The sequence below is a fragment of the Halictus rubicundus genome, chromosome 9 (genome assembly GCF_050948215.1).
Source record: "Halictus rubicundus isolate RS-2024b chromosome 9, iyHalRubi1_principal, whole genome shotgun sequence".
Classification (NCBI taxonomy): domain Eukaryota; kingdom Metazoa; phylum Arthropoda; class Insecta; order Hymenoptera; family Halictidae; genus Halictus; species Halictus rubicundus.
Genome location: NC_135157.1, coordinates 12,500,672 through 12,525,842, shown reverse-complemented (window position 1 = coordinate 12,525,842; position 25,171 = coordinate 12,500,672). Strand labels below are relative to the sequence as shown.

General features: G+C 38.3%; 5 protein-coding genes, 1 long non-coding RNA gene and 1 pseudogene across 9 annotated transcripts in view; 3 read left to right on the top strand and 4 right to left on the bottom strand.

Annotated features, from left to right (window-relative positions):
* LOC143357403 (uncharacterized) overlaps positions 1–8,219 on the bottom strand; it is a 65,754-nt gene extending 57,535 nt beyond the window's left edge. The window contains exons 1-2 of the long non-coding RNA XR_013082808.1: positions 8,194–8,219; positions 7,546–7,898 (exon numbers count right to left, since the gene is read on the bottom strand). This is a non-coding gene — a long non-coding RNA (uncharacterized LOC143357403). The remainder of the gene's footprint in view (positions 1–7,545; positions 7,899–8,193) is intronic.
* Positions 8,214–8,333, top strand: LOC143357587 (5S ribosomal RNA; annotated as a pseudogene).
* Positions 8,334–8,457: 124 nt separating this feature from the next.
* Mrpl33 (mitochondrial ribosomal protein L33) lies at positions 8,458–9,282 on the bottom strand. The gene is made up of 3 exons (XM_076793869.1): positions 9,141–9,282; positions 8,789–8,892; positions 8,458–8,582 (listed from the first exon to the last, which is right to left on the bottom strand). Exons 1-3 carry the CDS (start codon positions 9,179–9,181, stop codon positions 8,533–8,535), a joined length of 195 nt encoding a protein of 64 aa, XP_076649984.1. The 5' UTR covers positions 9,182–9,282; the 3' UTR covers positions 8,458–8,532.
* Positions 9,283–9,430: 148 nt separating this feature from the next.
* On the bottom strand, positions 9,431–12,748 carry Dup (chromatin licensing and DNA replication factor double parked). Its single transcript, XM_076793864.1, has 6 exons — positions 11,712–12,748; positions 11,379–11,631; positions 10,944–11,280; positions 10,682–10,864; positions 10,361–10,605; positions 9,431–10,268 (listed from the first exon to the last, which is right to left on the bottom strand). Exons 1-6 carry the CDS (start codon positions 12,497–12,499, stop codon positions 9,900–9,902), a joined length of 2,175 nt encoding a protein of 724 aa, XP_076649979.1. The 5' UTR covers positions 12,500–12,748; the 3' UTR covers positions 9,431–9,899.
* A 752-nt stretch (positions 12,749–13,500) lies between these two features.
* Positions 13,501–14,756, top strand: LOC143357406 (mpv17-like protein 2). The gene is made up of 3 exons (XM_076793872.1): positions 13,501–13,838; positions 13,941–14,102; positions 14,207–14,756. The coding sequence occupies exons 2-3, from the start codon at positions 13,944–13,946 to the stop codon at positions 14,618–14,620; spliced, it is 573 nt and encodes a 190-aa protein (XP_076649987.1). The 5' UTR covers positions 13,501–13,838; positions 13,941–13,943; the 3' UTR covers positions 14,621–14,756.
* Positions 14,757–14,899: 143 nt separating this feature from the next.
* Positions 14,900–18,578, bottom strand: LOC143357405 (N-acetylneuraminate (7)9-O-acetyltransferase). 2 transcript variants are annotated; one of them, XM_076793870.1, is made up of 12 exons: positions 18,370–18,578; positions 18,100–18,243; positions 17,899–17,995; positions 17,560–17,818; positions 17,225–17,482; positions 16,916–17,151; positions 16,626–16,847; positions 16,228–16,549; positions 15,913–16,152; positions 15,447–15,737; positions 15,166–15,384; positions 14,900–15,092 (listed from the first exon to the last, which is right to left on the bottom strand). In XM_076793870.1, exons 2-12 carry the CDS (start codon positions 18,212–18,214, stop codon positions 14,967–14,969), a joined length of 2,385 nt encoding a protein of 794 aa, XP_076649985.1. In that variant the 5' UTR covers positions 18,215–18,243; positions 18,370–18,578; the 3' UTR covers positions 14,900–14,966. The 2 variants fall into 2 exon arrangements, with proteins under 2 accessions (XP_076649985.1, XP_076649986.1); XM_076793871.1 differs by having other exon boundaries at positions 18,374–18,578.
* Positions 18,579–19,186: 608 nt separating this feature from the next.
* On the top strand, positions 19,187–22,035 carry LOC143357407 (ubiquitin-conjugating enzyme E2 W). Of its 3 annotated transcripts, XR_013082809.1 has the most exons (6): positions 19,187–19,290; positions 19,901–19,944; positions 20,588–20,938; positions 20,999–21,074; positions 21,238–21,507; positions 21,677–22,035. XR_013082809.1 is itself a non-coding variant. In XM_076793873.1 (5 exons), the coding sequence occupies exons 1-5, from the start codon at positions 19,236–19,238 to the stop codon at positions 21,249–21,251; spliced, it is 540 nt and encodes a 179-aa protein (XP_076649988.1). In that variant the 5' UTR covers positions 19,187–19,235; the 3' UTR covers positions 21,252–22,035. The 3 variants fall into 3 exon arrangements, 2 of the variants coding, with proteins under 2 accessions (XP_076649988.1, XP_076649989.1); XM_076793873.1 differs by having other exon boundaries at positions 21,238–22,035; XM_076793874.1 differs by having other exon boundaries at positions 19,224–19,290; positions 19,669–19,944; positions 21,238–22,035.
* Positions 22,036–25,171: the final 3,136 nt, after the last annotated feature.

Sequence of the window (25,171 nt, the reverse complement as noted above, 5' to 3'; positions counted from 1 at the left end):
GTATAATTGTTCGGAGCCGATCTCTCGGGCAAACGAGCCGATACGGTCTCGGGGTTGGTTTTTCACCTCGTTTCAAGCGGCCCGCGCGATCAAACGAAGACCCTCTTCTTATCCGTGGATCTTCCCGCACGGTTCGGTGACTTTTCCGGGCTCGGAATTGCGGCCACGGGACACCGGTGCCCATAGACCGCGTCGTGTTCGCTCGAATGTACTGTAAAGTTCAATTCGAGTTGGGCAGAGTTCAATTCAGTCCCGAAAACTCCGAAAAACGCGTCTTCACCGATGTTAATGCACGGGAAAAAATGCCACTGTCCTTCTTCAAGTTCAAATCGAGCGAATCGAACGAAAATCCGCAGTCCAGTTATGACAAAAATGGATGGGTGGAATCCCGAACAGTGGAAAGACGAACCCTTTGCAGTCCAAACAGTTTCGACTCTGAAACCAAACATTCACTATCTAGACATACATTAAGGTGACTAGGTGACTGTCGAGGCATAAACATAAGCAACATCATATTAAGGATCTGTATGCGTACCCCAAGTTTCTCAGTACAATTACTCATTCAGCTGGCTTTTATATAAAATGTTGGATGTGTAAAGAGGGGGTTAAAACGTGGTCGAATATTTAAAAATTGATTACAGAGGGCCAGATTGTACAACGTGTTCTCTGTATTCTGTATGATGATGTTCCAAGAGATTATTGCAGCATCCGTAACATCATGTAAACGTCGACCGTACGGAAGCAAACCGACAATCCATCCTTGGTTTCTGGAGGGTTTTAACGGGTCTGTCCGCGTCCGAACCCTTTGAACGCAATCGCCGCGCCGCCGACAAACTATCAAAACTCCAGCTCGCCTCGACCATCGTTCACCGGAACAATGCGACCTCCTCGTAAACAGTGGGAGGCGGGCTGGCGCTAGGTGCGATCTCAAGCGAATAAACGCGGGGGAGGGGAGATGAGGACGAGAGGCTAGAGAGCAGGGGGGTCCAAAGGGGTGTAGAGGTTCCCCGTCCAGGATTCTATAATCCGTACCATCTTTATCGTCAAATTCTGTACTCGTGGACCGATGCCTCGATTGCGCAATCAAGATGGCATCGAGAAAGGCATCTCTCGCCTTCGACTCAAACTACCAACAAGTATTTCAATATCCGCTCCAATATATTCCCATCGACCCTATAAACGTGTGTGCAGTTATATTGGATTCCCTTCCACCGTTGCTTCCTATCTCCCTTCCCCCTCCCTCCCCCCTCGCTCTAGTTCTCTCTCTCTCTTTCGCTCGCTCTTTCCCCTCTGCCGTCTTATTCTCCCCGTCTTTCTCTCTGCACCCCTCTCTGCGATTCGTTCCCGTTCGCGTCGGTTTTGCCTCCCTTCCTTCGGGGTAGATGTACCGGCCTGAACCAATCGGCCCTCGACACACGGACGAGCACACGGGGGAAAACCTGCCACCTCCCCCTTGCGGTGTGTGGAACGCGCGTGTGTGCATATCCACCCCGAAGGAAACCGCATTTAAACGTGTTTGGTAACCCTGTAAAAGATTCTCCGACCCCGCGTTCCTAGCCGCCGCGAAGAATGGGGGATGCGGCCGCGATCCCGGGGGATGTGTGACCGACATGACACCGGATATAAGCGTTCCACCGGGACACTGATCGTCATCGGCAGCCTTTTAATTTTCCGCTTATTGCCGGCTGATTCGGCCGGCGCGCTCTGTGATCCAGGCAGTCCTGCGCGACTCGATCGAATTTCGGTAACGATCCATACAGGGAACGCCACACTACCAACAAATTCTTATACGTCTAAAGGATCACTGAGAAATCACAGTGTTTAGTTTGACGTCCGAAAATGATAAAACATTAGAAAATTACAACATTTAAGATACGGCTGACTACTAGAACGATTACCCAAGTAATACAATTTAAATTTCAGTACAATCATGGAAGGAATGTTTGCTATATTTTCGTGTTTTTCGTTGCGCAACGCAGAAGCTGCGAAAATCTTCGTTTTTTCTTCTCCAGTTCCTCCATTCAGGAATACCGACAGGATACAAAATGTTATTAGATAGCGCACACCGGCCCGGAGGATGATATCCTTTGTAGGAAACGGAAATTTCTTTTCAGCGCAAATTGAATGGAAGATTTCCGTGCTTCGAGGCATTCAATTGCGCGCCGGATCAATGGGGGCTCTCGATGAAATATTAATTAGAAAAGAACAGAAACGCGCGGAGGCCGAAGATGCAACAGAATGTTCCACCATTTTCCCATTCATCGTACCTCGAAAACTTGTTCGGGCAAGGTGAACTTAATGAAATACTAATTCTTTCGACGTCATTTCGTTTACAGGGCATTACAGAAATATTTCTTGTACCGGCGACTACCTCATCATTTTTTAAAGTCTATCATCCGTGGTTAAGGAATTTTTAATAGTACATTCAGCGGCAAAAGTTAAATATTCATTGAACGGGAATCAGGGGCTTATAAAGAATCGGGTAACTGTATAAAAACTGCATTCGACTAATCGAGATCGCTCACACAAAGCAATTTACGTCCATCACGCAACAGCCAGAACATTTTTTGACCTGCTGAACCAAAATCGTGTACACCAAGTTGACATTACCGATAGGCGCGTGTACGTATATTTATATTGTACACATGCCAATGGTTTGGTCCCATGAATAAATGATAAAATGATATCACGTCGGCCGGGCGTTCGACACGTGACAACAGAGCTTACACGTCCGAAAACATTTTCTTTTTGCCATTCAACACGGGAATATTTGAATATCGTCGATGGTTCTATTACAGACAGATGGTCGGACTCATTATTCGGTGAAATCGAGCTCGTCGAAAATTTATGCACACTCTCGGCGCTACGCGCGCAAAATCATTTCCAAAATTCACGGGGTTGCTCTGCTCGGCTAATTTTCGGTATGCACAGGCGCGCACACGTGTCGCGTGTGCGCGCGTTTAATATATACAGCACACCAACACGTCGAAGGGATTGAACGTACGCGTACACGAGCAAAACGGGGACACGTGTTGGTGCGAGAAAACGCGAAGCGCGCGCGCGAGCGCACCCCGGCGAAACATGTGCAGAGCTACACGAACAGGAAAGGTGTATTGAATCGACGAGTATCATGCAGCTGACAGCTAGAGCTAATTGAATCTTGACTCTATCTATCTGTCGGACTCGAGCTGAGACTTGACTACCGCCGCGAATTGCATTTCCGTTCGACAGAATCGTTCGCGCTCGAGAATTCTATCTTCTCTCCCCTCCACTCGCCCCTTAATCCTCGTCGTTTTTGTAATGTAGATGTATGCAGAGAAGCCCGAACGCCGAAACTGTTGGTGACAGTCTTCTTTCTTTTAATCGGTCCGCGCCGCAGACCGTTTATGAACATTGGCCATCTCCGTCGCCGAGTGGTCTGAATCTCGTTTAATTTTGTCAGGGACAGACCCGACAATTTTTCTCCGAACTATCAGAAACTCCGCAAAATCAAAGTGATTTATTCGATGAAACGGTACCTGAAAAATTAAGTAGCAGTTGGCAGAATGTACTTCCTTTAACAATTTTAACAAGTCGACAAATTATTCTTGATTCCAACTTGCCTGCAAAAGTGCAATATACGAATACTGTAAGAAGAATACACACTTGCGAAAATGGCACAATTCAAAAAACCAGATTCTCTCCGTTTCTCTCAATTATTTGGCCAGCAGAGGACAGTTACAATTGCTCGTCCCGTGTCACGTGTCACTACTTTCCTGTTCGTAAATACGATTAATAAAACAATATTCCTGGGAAACGTATTTCTCGTCGAGAGGGTGCGATATAATTTACTCGGCTGTCAGAAAATTAAAACACCAGAAGTATATTTTATAGTTGGAATCCGTTCGCTCGAGCTGCCTGTACATCCCCGGCTCTCATATATTTTATTTCATACAAATTTCCGAACTGGAACTTTTACTCAAACTTTATTTCCACCATTCATATTCACATTGTTTACCGCCATTGCGCGCGGCCCGAGCCCCGTCCCCCCGAATCGGCATCGGCAAAACGAGAAAAGCAGAAAAATGAAGCATAGTTGTGTGTATATATTTGCACACATACACGCGTACATGTATATACACAGCGTCAACCGAGCCCGGTGAATTGAATTCGTTAATTCTCCGCGCGGTTTCGATTACCGTCGAGAAGCTGCGCCCTTTTTATTCCGATTTTAATTTTCCTCCGTCGAATCGACTCGAATCGGCGGGTATACGCGATTGATATAACGTTTTAACATCGTTTTAATTGATCCGGCCATTCACGTGGATTCGAAGCGATCGGGATTGTCGGGGGTTGGGAACCGGCGGGGGAGAGAGGGGGGGTTCCGTGATTGAGAATTGCGCGTTTCGAATACGCGAAAGAATACCCGTGGAATTCTGTGGCGGCCGGTGTGCGTGTAGGTGATGTAGGTATCACTTATCCGAGAGCGGGGCGATACCAGCCATTTTCAATTTATTTCAAGAGCCTTTTCGTGGCGGAGAAAAGAAGGGTGACTACCGCCGACTACCACCAGAGAGATAGATACCTATACAACGACCAATCGTGCTCTTCCCACCACCTCCGTCGGCGACCGCGACCAATAACTGTATCCCGAACACGACGTTAAACCACAGAACCTCCACTATCCGAACGAACCTTACAGGGATCGCGCCTGTACACGATATGCTCAAAAAGTTCCCAGACTGGTGTACTAAAAAGCAAATTCTGCATACATTTCTACCCCAAAGTACAGACGCGGTACAACATTAATACATTAATACATTATACACTTGTTCAACTATTATTATATTTATTTAGACAACCATTTACGAAATCGAATCACTTTATTTATACCAGACGCAATTTTATAAAACAGGGCATGCAAGAGTTGTTAGAAAAGTTGATAGAAATTAAAGGTGACTACTTTCTGGAATACTGTTGCATGCAGTTTGCGTACGAGTTGTCTCTACCTATTGTCGCAAGCAGAAAACATGCGAAATAGGCTGCCCCGCGCGAAGAAATATCGATCTACAATTTTTACCAATTTTTTTTCCACGCAGATTCGGCCTTTTTCAAGCTTTTGCAAACAGCTTCGAAACGCTCTGTACACTACCCTCCACCTCTACCTCGTGTATAGTTAATACTCGCTCTCCGATAACATATTACGAAATAACGGTCGAGTAGCTGCGGGCTTGAAAATCATTTGAAACGGCCGGTTTAAAAAACCTTCTGATATTTTTGCCTCGTTAATTTCTTCCACGAACGTGCTCTTAAAAAATACACAGAGAATATATGCTCGCAAAATTAAACCCGTACAAGTGTGTATAGACGGCGCGGTGAGTACGAGGGAAAAAAGCGCGGGACGAGAACTATTTTCAAAAAAGGAGAAGCTGGGGGAACATTTTCACTTCGTATTCGCGGGGAACATGAAATAATAAACAATAAATCTCTTCCTCCCGTTGGATTTTATTTTACTAAAGTTTGAACTTCGAAGTAGCGTAGACACAGCTCATGAAACAATATCACATTTTAGTGTCAAAACTTTCGAGAACTTTTTCAACGAAACAAGCAAACTAAAATAATTTTTCTTTTTTGATTGTAGAACGACCAGTTACTATATGTAACAATTACAATTTCGCTGAGCGAGTTAGCCCACGGGCGGTGGAAGCTGTATGTTTGAGTAAGTGAAAAAATTCGAGTAACATGGTAAAAACGTAACAAAAAGTTCCGCAAAGTTTCAGGAAATTTATTTCATTAATTTTTTTTTAGAAAGAATGCTGAAAAATCGATAATTTTTGTTAAAGCGGAAGAGGGATTCACGAGCGTTGAACTTGAGGCTACGGCTGTTTCCAGGTGCATGCGGCAAAAATAGTGGTTTCGTACGCATAAAACGCGAATATAACAAACACGGTGAGAGGGTGGTGGGAGCCAACGAGGAAGCGAGAGAGGGCGTTGCGGCCGCAGAATTATTGAACCCCATTGCAAATGTGAGAGAACAGTCAGGGAACGGAGAGAGGGAAGGCGCTAGGTAACGTGGGAGGTGGATGGGAGCGAGAGAGTTGTAAAAATAACGCAGTTAATTAGCAGCAAACCACTTTAGCGAGCTCGAGCCCAGTGCACACACTGTAATAAGCAAAGAACAACTCACGGGCGAAAAACGCCCTCGAACGCGAGGCAACTGAAACGCGCCAAGGCCCAGACGAGTTTCTCTCTTTCTCTCTCTCTCTCTCTCTCTCCCTCTTTCCTCTCTTCGTCCCTCGTCACCTCCTTTTCGTTTCTGTTTTGCTTTTCTCCTCGTTCCTTCTTTCAACTGCACGGCTCCTCCCCATCACTCCGACTCGCTCTTTCGTTGCGTACTGTTTCCTCCTTTGCCGGTCGGCTCAACCGAGTCGACCATAAACAACGGACGTTTTAACAATTTCGCTGTTGCACGCCGCTTCGAAACTCATTGTGCCGCGAAAAACAACCCTGCTCTCACTCTCTCAATCTTTCTCTCTCTCTCTCTCTCCGCTCGAAGGCCCGTTTGTTTCGCGATTTACCGTCTCAGCCCGCGCAGAATTAATTTTGCATCCCCTCTCCACTTCTCGCCGGCTCTGATGCCTTTTTTCAACCCTCGGGGATGGTTGATGCGGGGCACTTTAATTGCCTGCTGACCGTTTACGTGGAATCCAGAAATACGGTAATGTTAACGCGCCGGGATCATCGTGACTCCGCTCGACAATTTAACCCTTGCGTTCTCCCCGCACAATAGTGTAGAAAAAAAAATTAAATTGGCTAACACTTTATGACTCTTTTTTTTTGTCGAATTGTCCTGTTAGTTATCCATAAATATGTATTCATTTAAAAATATCGAGACTGATTTAAGGAAGGATTCAATCATCCCCTGTTCGATTACAGGACCAGTGATTGGAGCTTTTCTGTCATTCGTGATTTCTCAAAGAGAAATAAAGTGTAGCTGTATAAAATTCCGTTGAATCTTACATTTCACAATTTTTTTTTAGGATTTTTGCGGAGTTCGGCGCCAAGTTTTCCATTTCAAGCAAACAGAACAGTGCCAATTAAATTCGGAGCCACTCGAATTAAAGAGCGAAGGTCACGGGACCGTTCTGCGACGGACAAAGGCGAGGAAAAAGTTTTCCTTGAGAGAAAGAAACGCGAGAAGCGTGGATGTCAGAGGCTGTCACACGCACAATCGCGAAAGATAGAAACGATTCGCACTTGGGAGGAGAGGGGAACCCCTTCCATCGCTCGCGATCCCCTTTCTGGCCACCGACAATGGTCCACAGGGAGAAATTGAATTGGCAACATCAGTAAACGACGCCCGGAGTTCCCGCAGCACCCCCGAAAAGGAGCGAGGAACGTGAAGGAGCGGGACGAAAGCGAGCACTTGGAAGGGGTTGCTGGCGGAAGAGGGAAAGAGACGGTGAACAGGGACGCGTTTCACGCCTCGTGGATTTCAAACCGTTTGAAATCCAGGTGGAAATAATACAACTTTGCGTTCCTTGTTAAAGATCAAAGGGAACTTACCCCAATCTCGATTTCGACGGTCCTGCGAGTTTCTCTTTCTCCGTTTCTCCCGTTCCTTTCGATACATACAGCCAAGGGTAAGACGCTTGATATCCGTGGGCTCTATTCAAAACCATTTACGATGGCATCGCATTGTTTTTCCCCGGTACAACCGGCTCTATTGTCTCGATTGCGTGGATACGCGGGCCTATTTCTTTCTTTCCTTTTTGTTTCAGGTACGTATATGTAATCGCGCGTACAATTTCAATCCGAAGTTTGAACCCGTGATCTTCAATTAACATTTGATTGCGACACGCTCTGGCTCAAAATCATTAGCATTATGCTATGTGACACTCGGGTGATCGCCGCTGTGACTGGGATAATACATGACCTAATTGTAACGGCAATGGAACTACAATTAAATTGCATCGTGTGAAACATAAAAACAAGGTAGATTTCATATTTTTCTATATTATAGAATTAGAGAACAAGGTAAATTTCATATTTTTCTATTATATATAGAGGATAGATTCGAGCTAATGGAAAGATTTTAGTTTAGTAAATTCTAGTTTAGTTAGACGGATAGATTTTGGAGTAACAACCAAGTAGAGCCTCGAGATTTTTTAGGGTTCCGAAGGGAGAACTTGATGAATTGCACAATATGCTTACTAAAAATTCAAGCTGTTCCAGCCAACGACCAAATCACGTTGCAATAAACCGATTCTCGTCCGATCATCGAAGTTAAACAGCGTTGAGCGTGGTCAGTACTTGGATGGGTGACCGCCTGGGAACACCGCGTGTTGTTGGCTCTCTTTTTTTCATCTTATTAACTCAGATTTAGAATTTTGCTTCTATCAATGAAAAACAACATAAAATAGTAACAGTAAAACAAATATATGTAGGAATCAATAATATTTTACTTGCTACTAATACTTCACTTATTATCACATACTTTTATTTATGAGTAAGTATCCAGTATAATAGAGCGTACGTACAATACATTGGAATTTATATACTTTTAATTTTTTTGGCTTCCCTGTACAACACTGTAGCATTCACTGAAAAGAAACAATTTGTTAGTAAAGTACTGCTATATATGGTAAATAAAATTTATGAATCAATAGTGTACAGAGTAGCAAGAGTACTAAAAACCCAAAATCTAAAACATTAATTATAAAATTTTAACTATAGAATTCTTTTTTTTCGCATTATATAATGGCAAATACATTTAATAGGTAAAATTCATAATGTATTAGCAACTTACCGTACGGATCAAAACGTTCTACTTCCAGTTTGTCATCTACTCTTGCTCTCCGTACCACATACTTGTGTCCACTTGCTACACTTTCTAACAGCACTAAAACGTATCTAATAAAAAATAAAAAAGTAAATAAATATATACACACCTATTACACACATGTATTGAGTACTTAATAACAAATATATATTAACATGTAAAAGGTTAATTAAAAGCTTTATTTAATAATCTGATCTCTTTGATTCACATTTTGGGCTCGGCAATAAACAAATGGTGGATCAAAACATTTTTATTCAATGTAAACTAACTTACCACTTACATTTACAATTATTTCATTAGCGAATTGACGTATACTTACTTGCTTTTAACCTTTTTACATAATACACTCGTTATAAACATGATTTACAATTTTATTTATATAAAGTTCAGCATTTACACTCAGAACTATTTTTTGATTGCGTACAACAAACAGTCGAGAGAGGTTAAAAGATTTTCGAGGTTAGAAAACAAGAAGAAGTGATGATAAGGTAGCAATCTTTTTTACCATTAATTGAATAGAGAAATTACTAGTCATTAAATATTTGTTTGTAATAATAAATTTATATTAATTATCATTGATTGGCTGTAAAAAATAATATAAAAGTATTCATACTTTTTCAGTCATTTTTTATTGACAAAGAATGAATAGATTTCAAATGTGTAATACTTGAAACAGGAACCAGTTCCTAACAAAGCTTTAACATTGAATTAGAACAATTATAATGCGGTGAAATAAGTATATATTTGTTTAGACATTGCTTAAAGTGGTGTTAATTGTAAATTAGATATAAATTCTTATGTGTACTTTTGTACACGTGCAATATATTTCTTAGTAGTACTACATGATAATTGTACTTATAGTTATAAGATGCATAAGAAGAAATATCGTGTTGTGCATATAAGTGAAATTGAATCTACATTTATCCCCTTAAATCAAAATTGAACTACTGCGTCAAATAAAATTCATTATAATAAGTGCAATGAAGGACTTGGGAAAAATTGTAATCATGATTAGTAATAACTCTCATGTAAATCATAAATTGAAGAATTAAGTGAAAATTATTTTATAGCATTGATATCATTTAGATGTTACTTTATTATTCGCCAAAATTTCTAGTCTCTTGATCACTTTCCCAAGATCAACATCTTTTTGCAATTTTAAGTAATCTACTTTTCTCACGTTGTGTATACTAGTCCATATAGGTAGTAATTTACATAATAAACGTATATGTTCTTCCAATTCATTGGGGGTTAATTTTGCTTTGAAGGAATTCTCCAGTTTTCCAATTACGAATTCCATAGTCAGAACACCTTTCTTCTCGGCCACAAAAATATTACGTAAGATTTTGCTCAATTCCGGAAGTCGGGAATACATGGTTGCTTCTTTATCAGCGTTTGGTGTACGAGTCATCGCTTCCAATGCTTTGGCTGCTTGTTTTGCTCGCACCTAACATACAAAACACAAACGAAAAAGAGAATCATTAGTTACTATGTTTAAATAAATTTTACTAGAAATAATTTGTTATATCAAACTTGTACCTTCTCTAAAAGAGCCTTTGGTATGCCTTTAAACGCCGTACTAATGAAACTGTTTTGCGTCGTAGGTGTAGCAGGCGGTGTATCTACAATGGAAATATTAACTTTCCGCATACCATCCTCAGTTTGAGTTGAACTATTCGTCTCATCTCTTTCTGGAGATGCCTTTGATGTCATCTTCGCTTCAGTTAGTAGTTGTAACGCTTTTTCCATACGCGTACTGCAGTTGAACAGTGATTTCGCTTTATCTAAAACATTATTAGAATGATTTAATAACTGATAATTAGTTAATAATTAGTGGTAAGTTAATAATGCCAATTTTACCGAGAACATCCTTTGCTCTTGTTACTTTTTCTATATTTGGTGGCTGAGGCAATTCAGATTGTTCAATTGGTGTGCAACTTTCGACACTGAACTGAGGATGCCAACGTACGATCTTTTCCTTCGGTACACGCATTGGTGTCTCCAAACTGAGCAAGAATTTCTCGTGCTCGTCCTTCACCTTATCTACAGTTACAATGTAAACAGTTTATTGCTAAAACATGACTAAAATAAAACTTTGATATTTATTTCGACTTGTCATTACCAAGCAAAACATTGTAGAACTTTCGTCGTCTATCCAGCAATACTTTTGGCCCCATGCTAACTTGAGAAGCGGATTTCAGGACATCATCCGCGTCTGGTGTATTTCTTCCACTCTTCTCTTCTACATTAGGTATGAAAATAAGCTCATATTTATCTTGTTTGGATGTAGAACCAAATGTACGATATTTCTCCTGTTGATAATCGTATGCGTCTGGGTATAATGTTTTAATTTGTGCCACATGTTCTAATGTGAAGTTTTTACGCAATAATTCCTGAACTGCAGGCTTCAACTTCTTGAAAGTGATTGTTTCTTTGCGATTGAAGAGCATTGCAGATACCTATAGAACAAAATACATTATTTGTGTAAAATAAGGACCATAAGGGCGTACATAAGATACCAATCATATAATATTTCTTTGTTTAGGTAGATATGTACCGTATCCACGCATCTAAATGCTTCTGCCAAGAATCTATAATGATAAGGCAATGGTAAAGCGAGTGTACCACTTTCGGCTAAAGACAGATGCTGTTGATAAGCTGGTGCTTTCGTTGGACTACCCTTAACTGGACTGGGAGTTGATTCTTTAGGTTCAAACAAAATTCGTTTCTGGGGACTAGAAGCTAGCAGTTCTCTGTTCTTCAATGGGCTTAATGCTGCTTTGCTCGGTGATTTATACGTTTTCTGTGGGCTGTAAAGTACAAAAAGAAACATAATTAACGCAATGATGAACCATAAGAAACTATTTTGTTCTCATCATAACTATTTTACCTGACTGGTATTTCAAGTTGAATTTTTTCAAATTTCTGTATTTGTGGTTTCTTGGTATCATTCTGTTTTTTTAATTTCTCCAACTTTTGTTCGCAATTCTTAAACCTTGCAATAGAAGCTTTCAGTTCTGCAAGCCTGGATGATTTGTTAATTTTGTTCTTTATATCGGTCATAGATAACTCCTGTGTTGCCACTTTGTTCATATTTAAACTCTTTTTTGGAGTAGTACAGTTAATTACAGACTGATCATTCGAGTCATTCGTACATAGATTCTCGGCAGCAGGTTTATTCTTTTTTGGTGTTCCTGGAGGTTTTTTCTTTGGACTAAGAGACCCTTTTTTCTCAAACATTACCCTGTTAGCATCGAGCTCTTCAGATACCTTCTGAAAACTCTCTCGAATACCTGGCTGACCATCTAGTCCAGATAGCTTTCTAGCGCGTAGGACTCTAGGTCGAGGAGTGGTTTTTGGTGTTTTTTGTACATTTGCTTTGGGAGAATCGAATTGTATGTTACGAACTGCAGAATTCGGTTTCATAGTGCGATTAGTTGCTATTTCTTTTTCTGAGACGAGAATCACTTTCGGACTCACTCCCATTTTCTCTTCCTTGATTGGAGTCAGTGACCCGGACGACTCGGAAATATCTTTCTTTTGCGAATTCCGATTCTGGCTACTCACCAACGTCGCTTGATCTCGTTCAAGAAGCAATACCTTGGACTTGTTCCGCATATCGTCCGTTGCTTGTCGCTTGCGCGTATTAAAATACGCCGTTACTGACGGCTGAGACATGGTTTTTATATACGAATATATACGTGCGGAAGACGTCCGTTAAAATTTTGAAAATCTCCAACACTCTGTTTACGGACTCCTGAACCCTGAGATAATGCCCACTGATTTCACCAGCTGATAACGCCCGTCCGAAGCCCGCCTTTTTGATCAATTTAGGCGCCAAACGAAAAAGAACAGCTGCTGCTGCAGTGTCAGTAAGAAGCGCGCGTAATTTAAACTCATCAAATGATTAACGTATTAGATGCTATCGTTTTATTGGTTGTAAATGTAGTGTAGATCATTTACACTTCAGATTGAAGAAATACACGTATTACACGCAAACTGAAATTCACGATAACAAATTCATTTCCGACCAGAAGCTATAACAATCGTCGACCAATCACGGAATCCTCTAAAGTGCTCAAACAGAACGCAATTGGACGACATAAATCGATGATATATGTTTCAATATATAGCTTCAAATTGTTATGTATCATTTTAATTAGAAACGTTTCTTTCTATTTATAATGAAAAAGAATAATTCTATGCGCATCATTTGTTCGTTTGAATAATTGTGTACCTAAATATTTCAGTGCAGACTCAAATTTAAAGCGTACAATAATGTGAAAAAATAGGATTTTATTTTAGTATCAGTTTTTGCAAAAGTATGCTTTTAAAATTCTACGCAACCTACACAACCGAAGCATTCAAACTCTCATGTGAACTGCACAATATAGTCCCTTCTTCATCTACAGCGAACATAGCAAAAATGAACTTTTGAAATAATAATTGTTACGATGTGTGATATTCTACAAATAGAATATCAAGAAATATCGAATAAAGAATATAATTGAAGATACATATTTTAAACGACAAAACTAATTTGTCGAAACTTTTGAATATGACTAACATTCTTCTGATTTCTTTGGCGCCAGTCAGCTGATTTATAATTGAATTTGTGAATACATTTATAAAGAAAAATAACTTTTTGTGAATGAAAATATCCAAACCATGTCTTTTACATACATTAATTTGAAAATGTACATAGTTTAATATAGTTAACGGTGCACGATAAGTACAATATATGCAAAGTATAATCATGCACGTGACAATACTTCAGATCTTAAAATGTTTCACGTTATAGAATCACGAATAAATTGGCTTAAGTTTTCATATTTAAAAATAGTGTAGATTCAAGCACAACAGATATTTCCGCATTAAAATTATCTTATTACGGAGATTAATGTTATTTTCTACGAAGTTGCCTTTATGTGCTAAACTTTATGCAGTGATGTGTAATAAGAAATACTCAGCAACAATTAGATAATATTTATTATTACTATTATTTTTAATTTTACGCGTAAGTTTTTGAGTTCATACGTGATTTATACGTACGATTTTGTCCTTGTATTAAAATTTGGTAGGTTATGATTATAACTATAACCTATAAAATCTTTTATAGATTATGATTATTAGTAAAACTGTAAGTACGGCTCTCAGCAGGGTACATATCATCCGAAAACAATTATTTTCACCTAAATGTTTACTTTACACAAATGTGGCAATATCCATCTCCCTCTCTGCAGTGGGAGACATGTTAGAACAGCACTATGAAATACTGAAGGTATGGTAAAAAAAATGATTGTACTTTGATTTTTCAATGAAATACATATTGTTTTAATTATTAATATATGTTAGGAGTTCTATGGTTGTTTTTTCTTATTGTAGGGTGAGTGGAATAAATTTAGTATAGATAGAACCAAAAATATGGCTGCATCTGGTATGTCAATCGGTATAGTATGCCACTATTGGTATAAATATTTAGATGCTAAATTACCAGGACGTACCATTAGTACTGTTTTAAAGAAAGTTGTTATCGATCAGTTGATCTGCTCTCCACTTTGTATAACAATGTTTTTTTTAACATTGGCTATTTTAGAAAAAAGCAGTTGGTCTGAACTAAAAAATGAGATTAGTAAGAAAGCTCATATATTGTATATAGCAGAATGGGTTATCTGGCCACCAGCACAGATTTTTAATTTTTATTTCTTACCAACTAAATATAGGGTTCTTTACGATAACACTATATCCCTTGGATATGATGTTTATACTAGTCAAGTAAAACACGATAATGAAAAGTAGGTAATTAAGTTGGTAATCAAAGCAGTTATTAATGAAATAACTATATTGGGGCAAAATATACAACTACAACAAACAAATTTTACATAAAAGATTTATTTGACAATTGTAAATTGTAAATAAAAGATATTCGAACATTTATGGAGATATTAAGCGATATCCCTTCTTTCAAAATTGTTCATTTTCCTTATTATAAAAGTTTAAAATGGAAAAAGTAATTTAATAGATAGATCTTTTGTTAGAGTTTTGCTTTATGAAACTTGTGAAAGAATATTACAAAAATTATGTGCTTCATTGTATATAGTATTTACATATATTATGCAAAAAATTTTTATAAAAAATGTTGCATTCAAAACATTCCATCATGGATACCTATTGGTACAAGAATTGCAATAAATAATAACAAGTTACGCGCGACCAGTCTCCAATCATTTGGTACTGCATATGGTGCCAGAATCCGAGTTAATCGATGTATCTGATAAAAAGAAATCAAGCAATGATACATTATAAAAATTTACGTTATGTATTAACGAAAAGATAGTACTCACTTCATGACTTGCACATATAAAGATAAATGATGTGACTAATAAATTTAATACTGGAAATCGTGGCAATAATACTAACACACCATGTGAATCTGCTGCTAGCCAGATGTGGCCTTGTGCGACTAGAGTTTCTAAACTGATTCTTCCTAACCCAGCCAAGAGAGCTGAATGTTTACCACGTAATGCTAGTGATGCGTTTCTAAGTGCTATATATCCTATAATCTGTAATAGAAATGTAATTAAGTATAGTATTCTGAAATTGTTTTACATTTGTAGATTATTACCGGTATGAATGCCACATATGAATGGATTTCTTCACACTCCGAGACTGAATGACACAGTATTGTGAAAGTAGTGTAAGCAGTTAGGGAAATTAATGCCAATACAGAAGATAATGCAGTTCCTGGAATATGATCTATCCTTTGCAAAGCAACAAGACCTGCTCCAAAAGTTACACCCCATGCCACACTGTATCTGTCCACTCTCCAACGTGACCACCATTCACGTATATCGTCATCGGTTGTTACAAATAATGCTTTCCAAGGTCTTGTTACAAAAACTTTTTCAAAGAACACCTGTTACATTACCGAATATTAGTAACTTTGTTAGAACTAGAGGTGTACGAGAACCCGAAAATGTCGGGTCCGAGACATTTAAGAGCATTCGAGAACCCGTCCCTTCGGTACCCGACATTTTCAGGTTCTAGTTATAACGTGAATGTTATATATGAAGTAATTTATAGACTACTACCTCTGAAACATACAGTATAGTAATCATCGATACAAGACCTAATAGTTTCAAAGCAAGATAGAGTAAAGCTCTTGGCCCATATTCAGTTAAGCTACCAGAATATATTCTTGGTGGTAGCCATGCCAAAAAATAGATGACTAAAAACCAAAATGAAACCAATGGAACAAAATGATAAAACTGGTATGGTCTGTTCATACACAGACACAAAGAGACTGTTAGAAAATTCAGTCTGAACATTACCTGGAATACAGTAACCACATACGTTATTAACTTCTACGATTTCGACGATATCCAGTAGAATTTGTGTTAACTTACCCTAGCAAATCTTATTAAAGAGACATCACCAGTTTGCCAGAAGTAACAAAAATGTCCATATCCAGAAAGAAATAAATACGCAGAATTTATTAATCTTAAGTACATGTAGATAGGTAGAACGTTTTTAGCTCCGGTAACATGGTATATTAAAACTACAGCTTGCATTAATCCTCTCCATTCATCGGTTTGTTCTCGGTTTAAAGTTCTTGGTCCTCTTTCCCTGTCTTCAGTGAAAAATAATCCAAGAGCCAATATATATCCAAGTGGTAACCAAAAACTAAATTCACTATAGTATTTATTTTCTTTCATGAAAAAATTGGTCCTAAATGAAACAGAAGAGTACGATGTTACTGATTAAGAAATAATTCCAATTTAAAGAAAATAATTTGAGAATGTACCTATCACATAAGTAAAAATAAGCTAGAATGATGGATAAAAGAGCCAGTGATGTCATCAAAGTATAAAAATCTTGTATTTCGGGTGGTTCAATCTGTACAACTTCAGAAGTATTTGCTTCCTCAGTATTTTCTACTTCAGCAGTAGTCACCCGTAAATAGGATACTTCAGTCCTATACTGACAGAACTTTCTGTATAACCACATTCCACCACCAATTATTATACTGTAATAATTTACTGGTTACTTCTGGTTTAATAATCTGATTTAACTTATCATCATATAAAGTATTACCATAAAGCCAGACCAGACAAACTTAATAGTTGTAACGTAGTTGCAGGTTCTGCATAACTGCAACAACTGCCATCATCAAAGTTCATATGATCATTGCAATAAGTGTTCAATAGTATTTGAACTTTGTGTCTTAAGGAGAGAGGACTAGCCAAGTAACCATCTGGACTTTGTTCCAATACTCCTGTACCAACAAGTTTACTACTTTCCCATAAAAGTGCATCACTATGGGATAGTATCTGCATGTAGTGAATGTATAAATAATTTGCTCCCTTCTAGAACAGTTGTTGGAATATACCATATAAGGATTACCTTTAACGCTGCTTTATTACACAAATTAATTTGCTTGCTATCTATGCCTGCTAGCTCAGCTGGTAATCTTTCTTTTAATACAGGATCTTGTAAAACCCATAAGAAACGTGTATTCTTTTTAGCCAAAAAATCTACAGGCTGCACAAGTCTTACTAATCCCATGCTATATTCAGAATACAGTTGAGTGTCACTATTATTGTTTGCTAGAATTGTCATTGCTGCGTTGCCTGCAATAATTAAACTAGGAGATTCAGTTTTCTAAAACAAAAACAACACAATTAATTAATATGTACATTCCATGAGTAAATAACTATTCAAAGAATAAAAACAACTACCATCCAACCTCGGAGATCCCCTATCATGGAATTATCCAATCGGGGCCTCCATAAGAATTGTACATTAAGCCTAAGCTGGGCATCATTGAAACTCAAATCAGAGTTTGGCGGTAAGTCTGTTAAATCAGATGCTTTTCCGTCCACTATAAATTGCGATATAAAAGATTTATACAACTGTCTGATCCTGGCATCTCCAATGAACACAAAATGATTACGGTGGTCCATGAAAGCTAGATACCTCAAACACCTTCGACTGTCTCTGTTACAATAAGTTTTATTTAAAAATATGTACCAGTCTTTGTATTAATACTACATGCACAGACATAGTGAAGCTCTTACGTTTGAGTATAATAATGCATCATACAACCATAAGGCTGCCATTCTTTATCACCTTTGTATCTTCCTTCTGTTAATAACCACTTACACGAATCACTACCTGTGAGAATTAAATGATGCGAAACAATTAAATTGGATCTTGAATATACAATATCAACAGTACAAAATATAAATCAAAAGGAAAAGGTTAAATAGATATTTTACCATAGATAAGATGCATTAATCCATGGTACAGTATAAAACATAATACAAGTGCAGTAGCTAACTTCTTAGCACTTGCTACTGTAATTAAACTGATAAAATGTTCTGCTGAAGTCATGAATACTTTATTGTTTAGTTACATTAACACTGGAAAAGAGAAAATCATTTTTTGTTAGTTTCAATTTGTAATCAATTACTAGATAATATGAAAACTTAATTTAAAAACGAAAACACTTATGTTAATTAGATGCACTTATGTAAATGCATAATCACCTACAGTGTTTTCATGACATTTGGACAGTTTTTTAACAAACTACATTACATCGTAAATAGGAATGTGATTATTATATATAAATTGCACTGCTCGATTATAAGTTTTAAACACTATCGATTTAACAAATAATTAGAAATAAATCACTATAATTATTTTATTTGAAGCATCACTAAGATTGTTTGGTTCGTAGTAGCAGAGAGGAACGAGAGTGCTCACGCCCGGGTCTTCGGCGTTCCCGACATAGTGCTGACATCTGCTTAGCCTTAGCATGGCACAGAACCGGTCAGTCTTTCCTGGAACAGAACCGGTCCATCTTTTAGCATAAAACTGAACGCACATTATTTTTTTAACCAGGATTAGAACGTACAGCTTAATTGTTTTATATGAAATATGTAACTAACATGTAAATCTTGTGTATCCAAGCTCGGGCCTGCGGTCGGCCTATTTTTACAACTAGAGTTTGCAACTACAAACTTGCTAAAAGACGAACCGGTTCTGTTCCAGGAAAGACTGACCGGTTCTGTGCCATGCTAAAAGACTGACCGGTTCTGTGCCATGCTAAAGCGGCGATGTCACGAAAGTGGGAACGCCGAAACCCCGGGGGTGAGCACTCTCATTCCTCTCTGGCATAAGTACATGTAGCGTATCATCTTTGATAGCATTACTTTTTTCTTTTTAAATATAGTACGTAAAGTTGAATTTTAAAAAGAAGTCGCAATGTTTCTTTGAGTCTTTGAAAGTCTCTAAAATCGAGAATCAAATACGGGTACTCGCACTGCGAGTTTAAATTATGTATCTCGTTCTGCACAAAATGCACACAGCGCTATCTCGATCACGAAAGAAAAAGCAGTAAGTAGTAACATGTATGCAACAAATAGGAATAAGTGTGGAACTAATAATAATTAAATTTCACGATGATGGTAAGTATACGCAAAGAATTAATGTCGATTGAGCAGTGTTTTGTATCTTTCGTGAAATGTTTCTGAAACAGAAAAGTAGAAATATATATACGTACTTCACGTTTTGATAGAAAATGCTTATGCAAATTCAGATATTTATGGACGTGTTTTAAAACATGGAATTTGTACAGCAGTTCATTTTCTTGATTAAACATCGCATTAAGTTAAAAATAAAGTAGGTGCGTTGTGAAACGTTTCTTGACTTTGTGTTATACATACGCGTGTACGTTACAAAATACATAAAACCCGCGGTCTATTTGCGATCGAATCTATCATATCGAACACCCCTAATATCAGTATTGAGGGGGTAAAAAGAAGTGTGTTACATACGCGCCTCAGGCTTCGCTTAGGCACGGCTGTCAAGTTTGACCGATTGATACGGAATCCCTGTTACGACGCCTCGCGACTGTTGTCCAACCGCTCATTTTTTTTGGCAATATGATACGGTACGAAATTTAAGGAGAAAAAATGCAAAACGCCGTCGTCGCAGCAGCATTACATGCTTGAGCCGGAGAATAAACAAAACAAGCGACCCGTGTAACTTGCAATGGACAACGATTATATTTTTCAGTGCCGAACGACATAACGACAATGGCGGCAATGTCCCCGTCGAAGGTAAGTTTATGTCAAAATTCTTTGAACGCTTGTGTAATTTTACGCATCTTTGTTACACCGTACGACGCGGAATCGAACGAATACGTTGAACGCCCAACACGGTATAGAATGCGACAAAATATCACACTTGTATCAACGAAACGAAAATATTCTGTACCGTTGTCACTCGTCAAAATTTGGATGACGTTTCACGTCAAATAACGCACGCTACCCTTTTGTATAAAGTATATCGTCGTATTTTCAGATACTCTTATTTTGTTTCTTAGTTAATGAGCCTTACTGATTAATATAATGTAATATATGTGTTATACATGTTCACAACCGCTTTTTATTTCCGCATATCGGTTCACGATGTTATAATCGCAATAATCTATTTATATGAGCGTTATATTATCTATAGGTATCACTTAGTGTTAATATTTTTTATTGCACTCTGAAGTTTCTTTAAATGCCCATTTGTATCTGAAAGTATGATTGGGAATTGTAGTGGTCGAAGTTGATTCATCGTTACTTGAACTATAAAAATAGGAATGATATTAGGATTACATGTAGTTTTTAGGTTTCCAATTTTGGGTATATTACTAATTAAAGCTACAATATGAAAATAGTACATAATAATGTATTTTTTTATTTATTATTTCAGCGAAGGCTCCAAAAGGAGCTGATGTCCTTAATACGTGAACCTCCACCAGGTGTACACGTAGATGGCGATCTTGCTGGTCAAAATTTAACACAATGGATTGTTCACATGGAAGGCGCAAAGGGCACTTTATACGAAGGAGAACGATTTCAGCTGCAATTTAAATTTAGCTCTAAATATCCATTTGATTCGCCCGAAGTAACGTTCATAGGCGGTAATATACCAGTTCATCCACATATTTATAGCAATGGTCATATCTGCCTATCAATATTAACTGATGATTGGTCACCTGCATTGAGTGTGCAAAGTGTCTGTTTAAGTATTGTGTCAATGCTAAGCAGTTGTAAAGAAAAGGTAGGAAACTCTTTTTTTCTGTTTGTCGATGAAGTATTTATAGATATTATTTTACCACAGAAAAGGCCACCTGATAATTCATTTTACGTGTCAACATGTAGCAAAAATCCAAAGAAGACGAAATGGTGGTATCATGGTAAGTGTTACATTCTATATACACATGATTTGAACAATTTAATAACCACTTTTTTATACCATTTCTTTTATAAGACATAGTATATAGGATTTTTGAATATTTTAATAAACATTTACTTTGAAAAAAGCAGATTTATGTAGCATTTTCTTTTGTGTTTAAACAGATGACAGTGTGTAACAGCAACTGCTATAATCATTAAAAACTTGTCAATGTGCAGTTATTGCTGGACCAAGTGGATTGACATGTTTTGTGTCTTTAATTATTAATGTTTATATATAAATATTAATGTCTGTAACTATTGAAACTTTCATAGATGAAATTTACTGAAGTAACTTTAACACATATTAAACAAATTAGGTGCATAAGTTAGAAAAGAAAAAAAAAGGCAAAGGCTGCATATTACTTATTACAATAAAGAAGCAATGTAAAATGCGTGAGTTATCCAGTTATAAATTATTATATTCTTCTTAAGAATTAGATATATTATCCCACAGTTGAATAGAAACAAAAAAGGTAGCATAGACTTCGAAATCGCGAGTGCTGAAGAGAATGGTGCACATAAAATATTAATACACGATAAAAGCGTTTTATTATCTTTGTAGGAAATGCGCTGTAAAATGACATCAGATTAATATATAGCAGTAATTACTATTAATAGCATAACACCAAAAACATACAATGTTATCTCACTTGTTATACAACTTATTTAATATTTGTCTTAACTGTATACATTTAAATAAAAGGTAAGCGATTATTTTCAATGGATCTCGAGCTATGCAAACATGAATTCAATATAAAAATGTTCAGATTGATCAAGTATGTAATACATGTAAATTCGATTTTATATTTTATTTTAACAACTATAAAATCAATATTCTTTCAACTGAGACAAGCACAGTATTAAAAACGTTGATATGTACTATTACTATTACTGACTAATAAAATTTAACCTTTTATAGAATTATCGTGAAAAAAATTCATTATAAATTTACCATACATGTTGATAGAGTTATCTTTGCACTCTATTGAAATAGATTTTGCATTGTAGGCTGTATTTAAGTATGATAAATTAATAATAGGTTAGATTTGTACATAACCTAGTCCAACCTTCATTTCAACCAGAGAGAAAATTTCATCTGTGATACGGCGACAAGTGTCGCTAACTCCTGACGCGCCACCTAGGTTATTTCGATAAATTTAGAATAACCAGAGTCTGGAATAACTAGTTACAAAGAGGAAATAAGGGCCAGAAGAAGACTGTCTAGACGATAGTGACGCCTCTTGCGGCTAAATCCTGATAATTGTTACCAATTGGTTCACGAGTCTACCGCTAGATAACGCTGACCTTAAATTCCTGGGCGTTACCATGTGCGATAACATGGTTACCGACGCGCAATCCACATTACATGTAAACATTAATATTGTATTTTAACACAATTATTTTATATAAGAATCAACAATGAATAAATAAAGACACTGTAATGAAAACACGTATCCGCGTATATAATGATTAAACCTTCAATTTTTCCCGAACGTCCTACTTGTCGTTGAGTTATACTACTGAATTTCGAAATTTTTCGAATTTTCGTGCCACCTCTTTTACTATCATATTTTCCTAATACAACGATTTCAACCGGATGAAAATCGCGTATCGACGCAATAGTCACGTATCGTATTAAGGGACGCAAAAGTACCCATCCCGTACTCGCGATGCACCACGGTTCAGGTAATTACGTTCGCGAACGTGTATCCATAGGAATTCGATTAGCCGGAGATTTTTTAAAATACAGGTAATATGCAATCGGAGAAGCTGATCAGCGCAAATCCATTCTGATTAACGTTACCATCGCGTGATTGTTAATCTTCGGAACAACAATGAACAGCGTTGCGTAGCAAACCGTGCACGAGCCTTTTTTCTCCGTTGGCCGTCTTCCGGTGACCGTTAAACGACATAATCCCTCGGGAACTAATGAAAACCGATTACACCTCGTAACGAGTCCGCCATTACGCGTGTATTCCGGAATCGGTTCACTGTAATAATTCTCGGCGATCGGCGCATTAGAAACGGCAGGTGCGAACTATTTAACGATTCGACACGGCCGCTGCTCGGAACCAATAAATCTTAATTAATTTGCGATAGAGTCGGCCGATTGTGATTTCGAAAAAAAAAAACAAAAACGAAAGGAACAAAAAACAAATGAGCAAGACGAGAGGAATGGGGGAACCAGTTGCGAATAATTTTCCGCGTCCTTCGTGCGGCGAACTCGAGCTGGCCACGTACGCGTACACTCGTTTCGGTTTTATCGTGCGAACAAGTGTAACGAGAAACGAGTTTCGCCGAAGCCGAAACACGAATGCACCGAATCGAGACAGGAATCGCTTTCGGACAATCGGCCGGTATTGGCGTGATTTCGCGCCATTAATCTTCCCCTCGACAATTAACCGGCTGCGGGCCTAACGCAATAGCCGGCTATTAATTACAATCAACGCTATCTCACGCACCGGACCGATACGACGTTCAATCTCGGGCTCGGGGAATTCGATCGCGGCCCAAATTCGTATCGGTATTATTCCCGGTCCTTGTCGAAACCTCGTTCTCGATGTGTTGCCGATCGAATTATCGCCGGTAACGCATGAACGCCTCGGTCATAGGCTTCCTTTGATAACGTCAATCGCCGGTCCAGGGAAAATGATAAAAAAACCATGCTAGGTTGATTACTTCGCTTTAGCATTCGGCTCCGAAGCTGACTTGAGTATATGTTTCCTCACGTGCTTCAGAGATGGAGCGATCAGGATGACTTTTGTGGCATTGATATTTTTACATTTTGTTTGAACTGCCGAAAGAAATTTTGTCATTGGATAGTAGGGATTATAGGAATTATGGTATAATATATATATATCTTTTATTGTTTTGAGAGGGGTTGAAATACACTTACGTACTACTTCCCGCGATCTTTGCAACCCCGGTGAACAACCCTGTGAGGGGGCGATTTGCAAGCCGGGATTACCCTCGAAACACTACCCCTCCACTGATTTCCTCCTAATTGGTTGGATCAGGCCGGAACAACACTGATGGTTATACTTCGGCCTAAGGTATAATACATTACAGTGAATTCTCATTACGAGTCAGTGCCAACCTTACAATTTGGAGTCAGTGGAACTACCCACACCACCGCAGCGAGGGGCCGAAGCTCGAGAGCCGTCTCTCTAAGAGTCAGTCGCCAGAACGGCGCAATTGACTCGTAACGAGAATTCACTGTACAGTCAAACCTGCTTTTGTGCGGTCCTTTTCTATGCGATTTTTTGTATTGATGTTGTAAAAAATGATTTGTTATAGCTACTTATGAAGTTTCTGAATATTTTTTTTTGTGCGGTTTCTTTTATGCGGTCCCTATCTACCGCACAAAAACAGTTTTTTTTTACGAGATGAATTTCAAACGGAAACAAGATTCGAAAACGTGTTACAAACGCGTTCACTTTTTCGTGAAATAAGATCTATTGCAATTCGATCACCGTTTCCGGAGATACGATCGGCGATACGAACGGCTTATACACAAAGTATTTGTCACACAGTGCGCGCACACCGGTTCAGTTACTATGAATTACGACTCCTGTTCCGTGAGACCCGGCACCATATATTTGATTTAATGAGGTAACAAGTGTACCGCGACTTATAAGAATCCGAACCAGCGATTAATCTCATCCTGATTTCTACCTGTGGTTAGCTTGGACGGATCCTACTTCATTCAAAACGACATCTATTTCGGGGCGCAGCTACGCCCTGCAATGGCTGCCACTGTCTTTCCAACGAGTCCCTCTCGCAGTTCATTATTTATGTCTCGAGCATATTTTTCTTCTTCCAAAATTACGCTGACCGGTAACAAAATTCTTAATTACATTTAGGAAAGTTGTTTATCGATGTCACGCGAATTTTTAAAGGTACCTTAGTTGTTGATCTTATTATTCTCGGTAGACCGAGGGTCCTAAACGGACACGGCGTGTGTATGTACAAGTTAATCCAGGCATCGGAGCGGCAATTCGCATCGATTCCGAGGAGAGGCGAGCATGCTCCGAGGCCTAGTATACATAACGAGGTT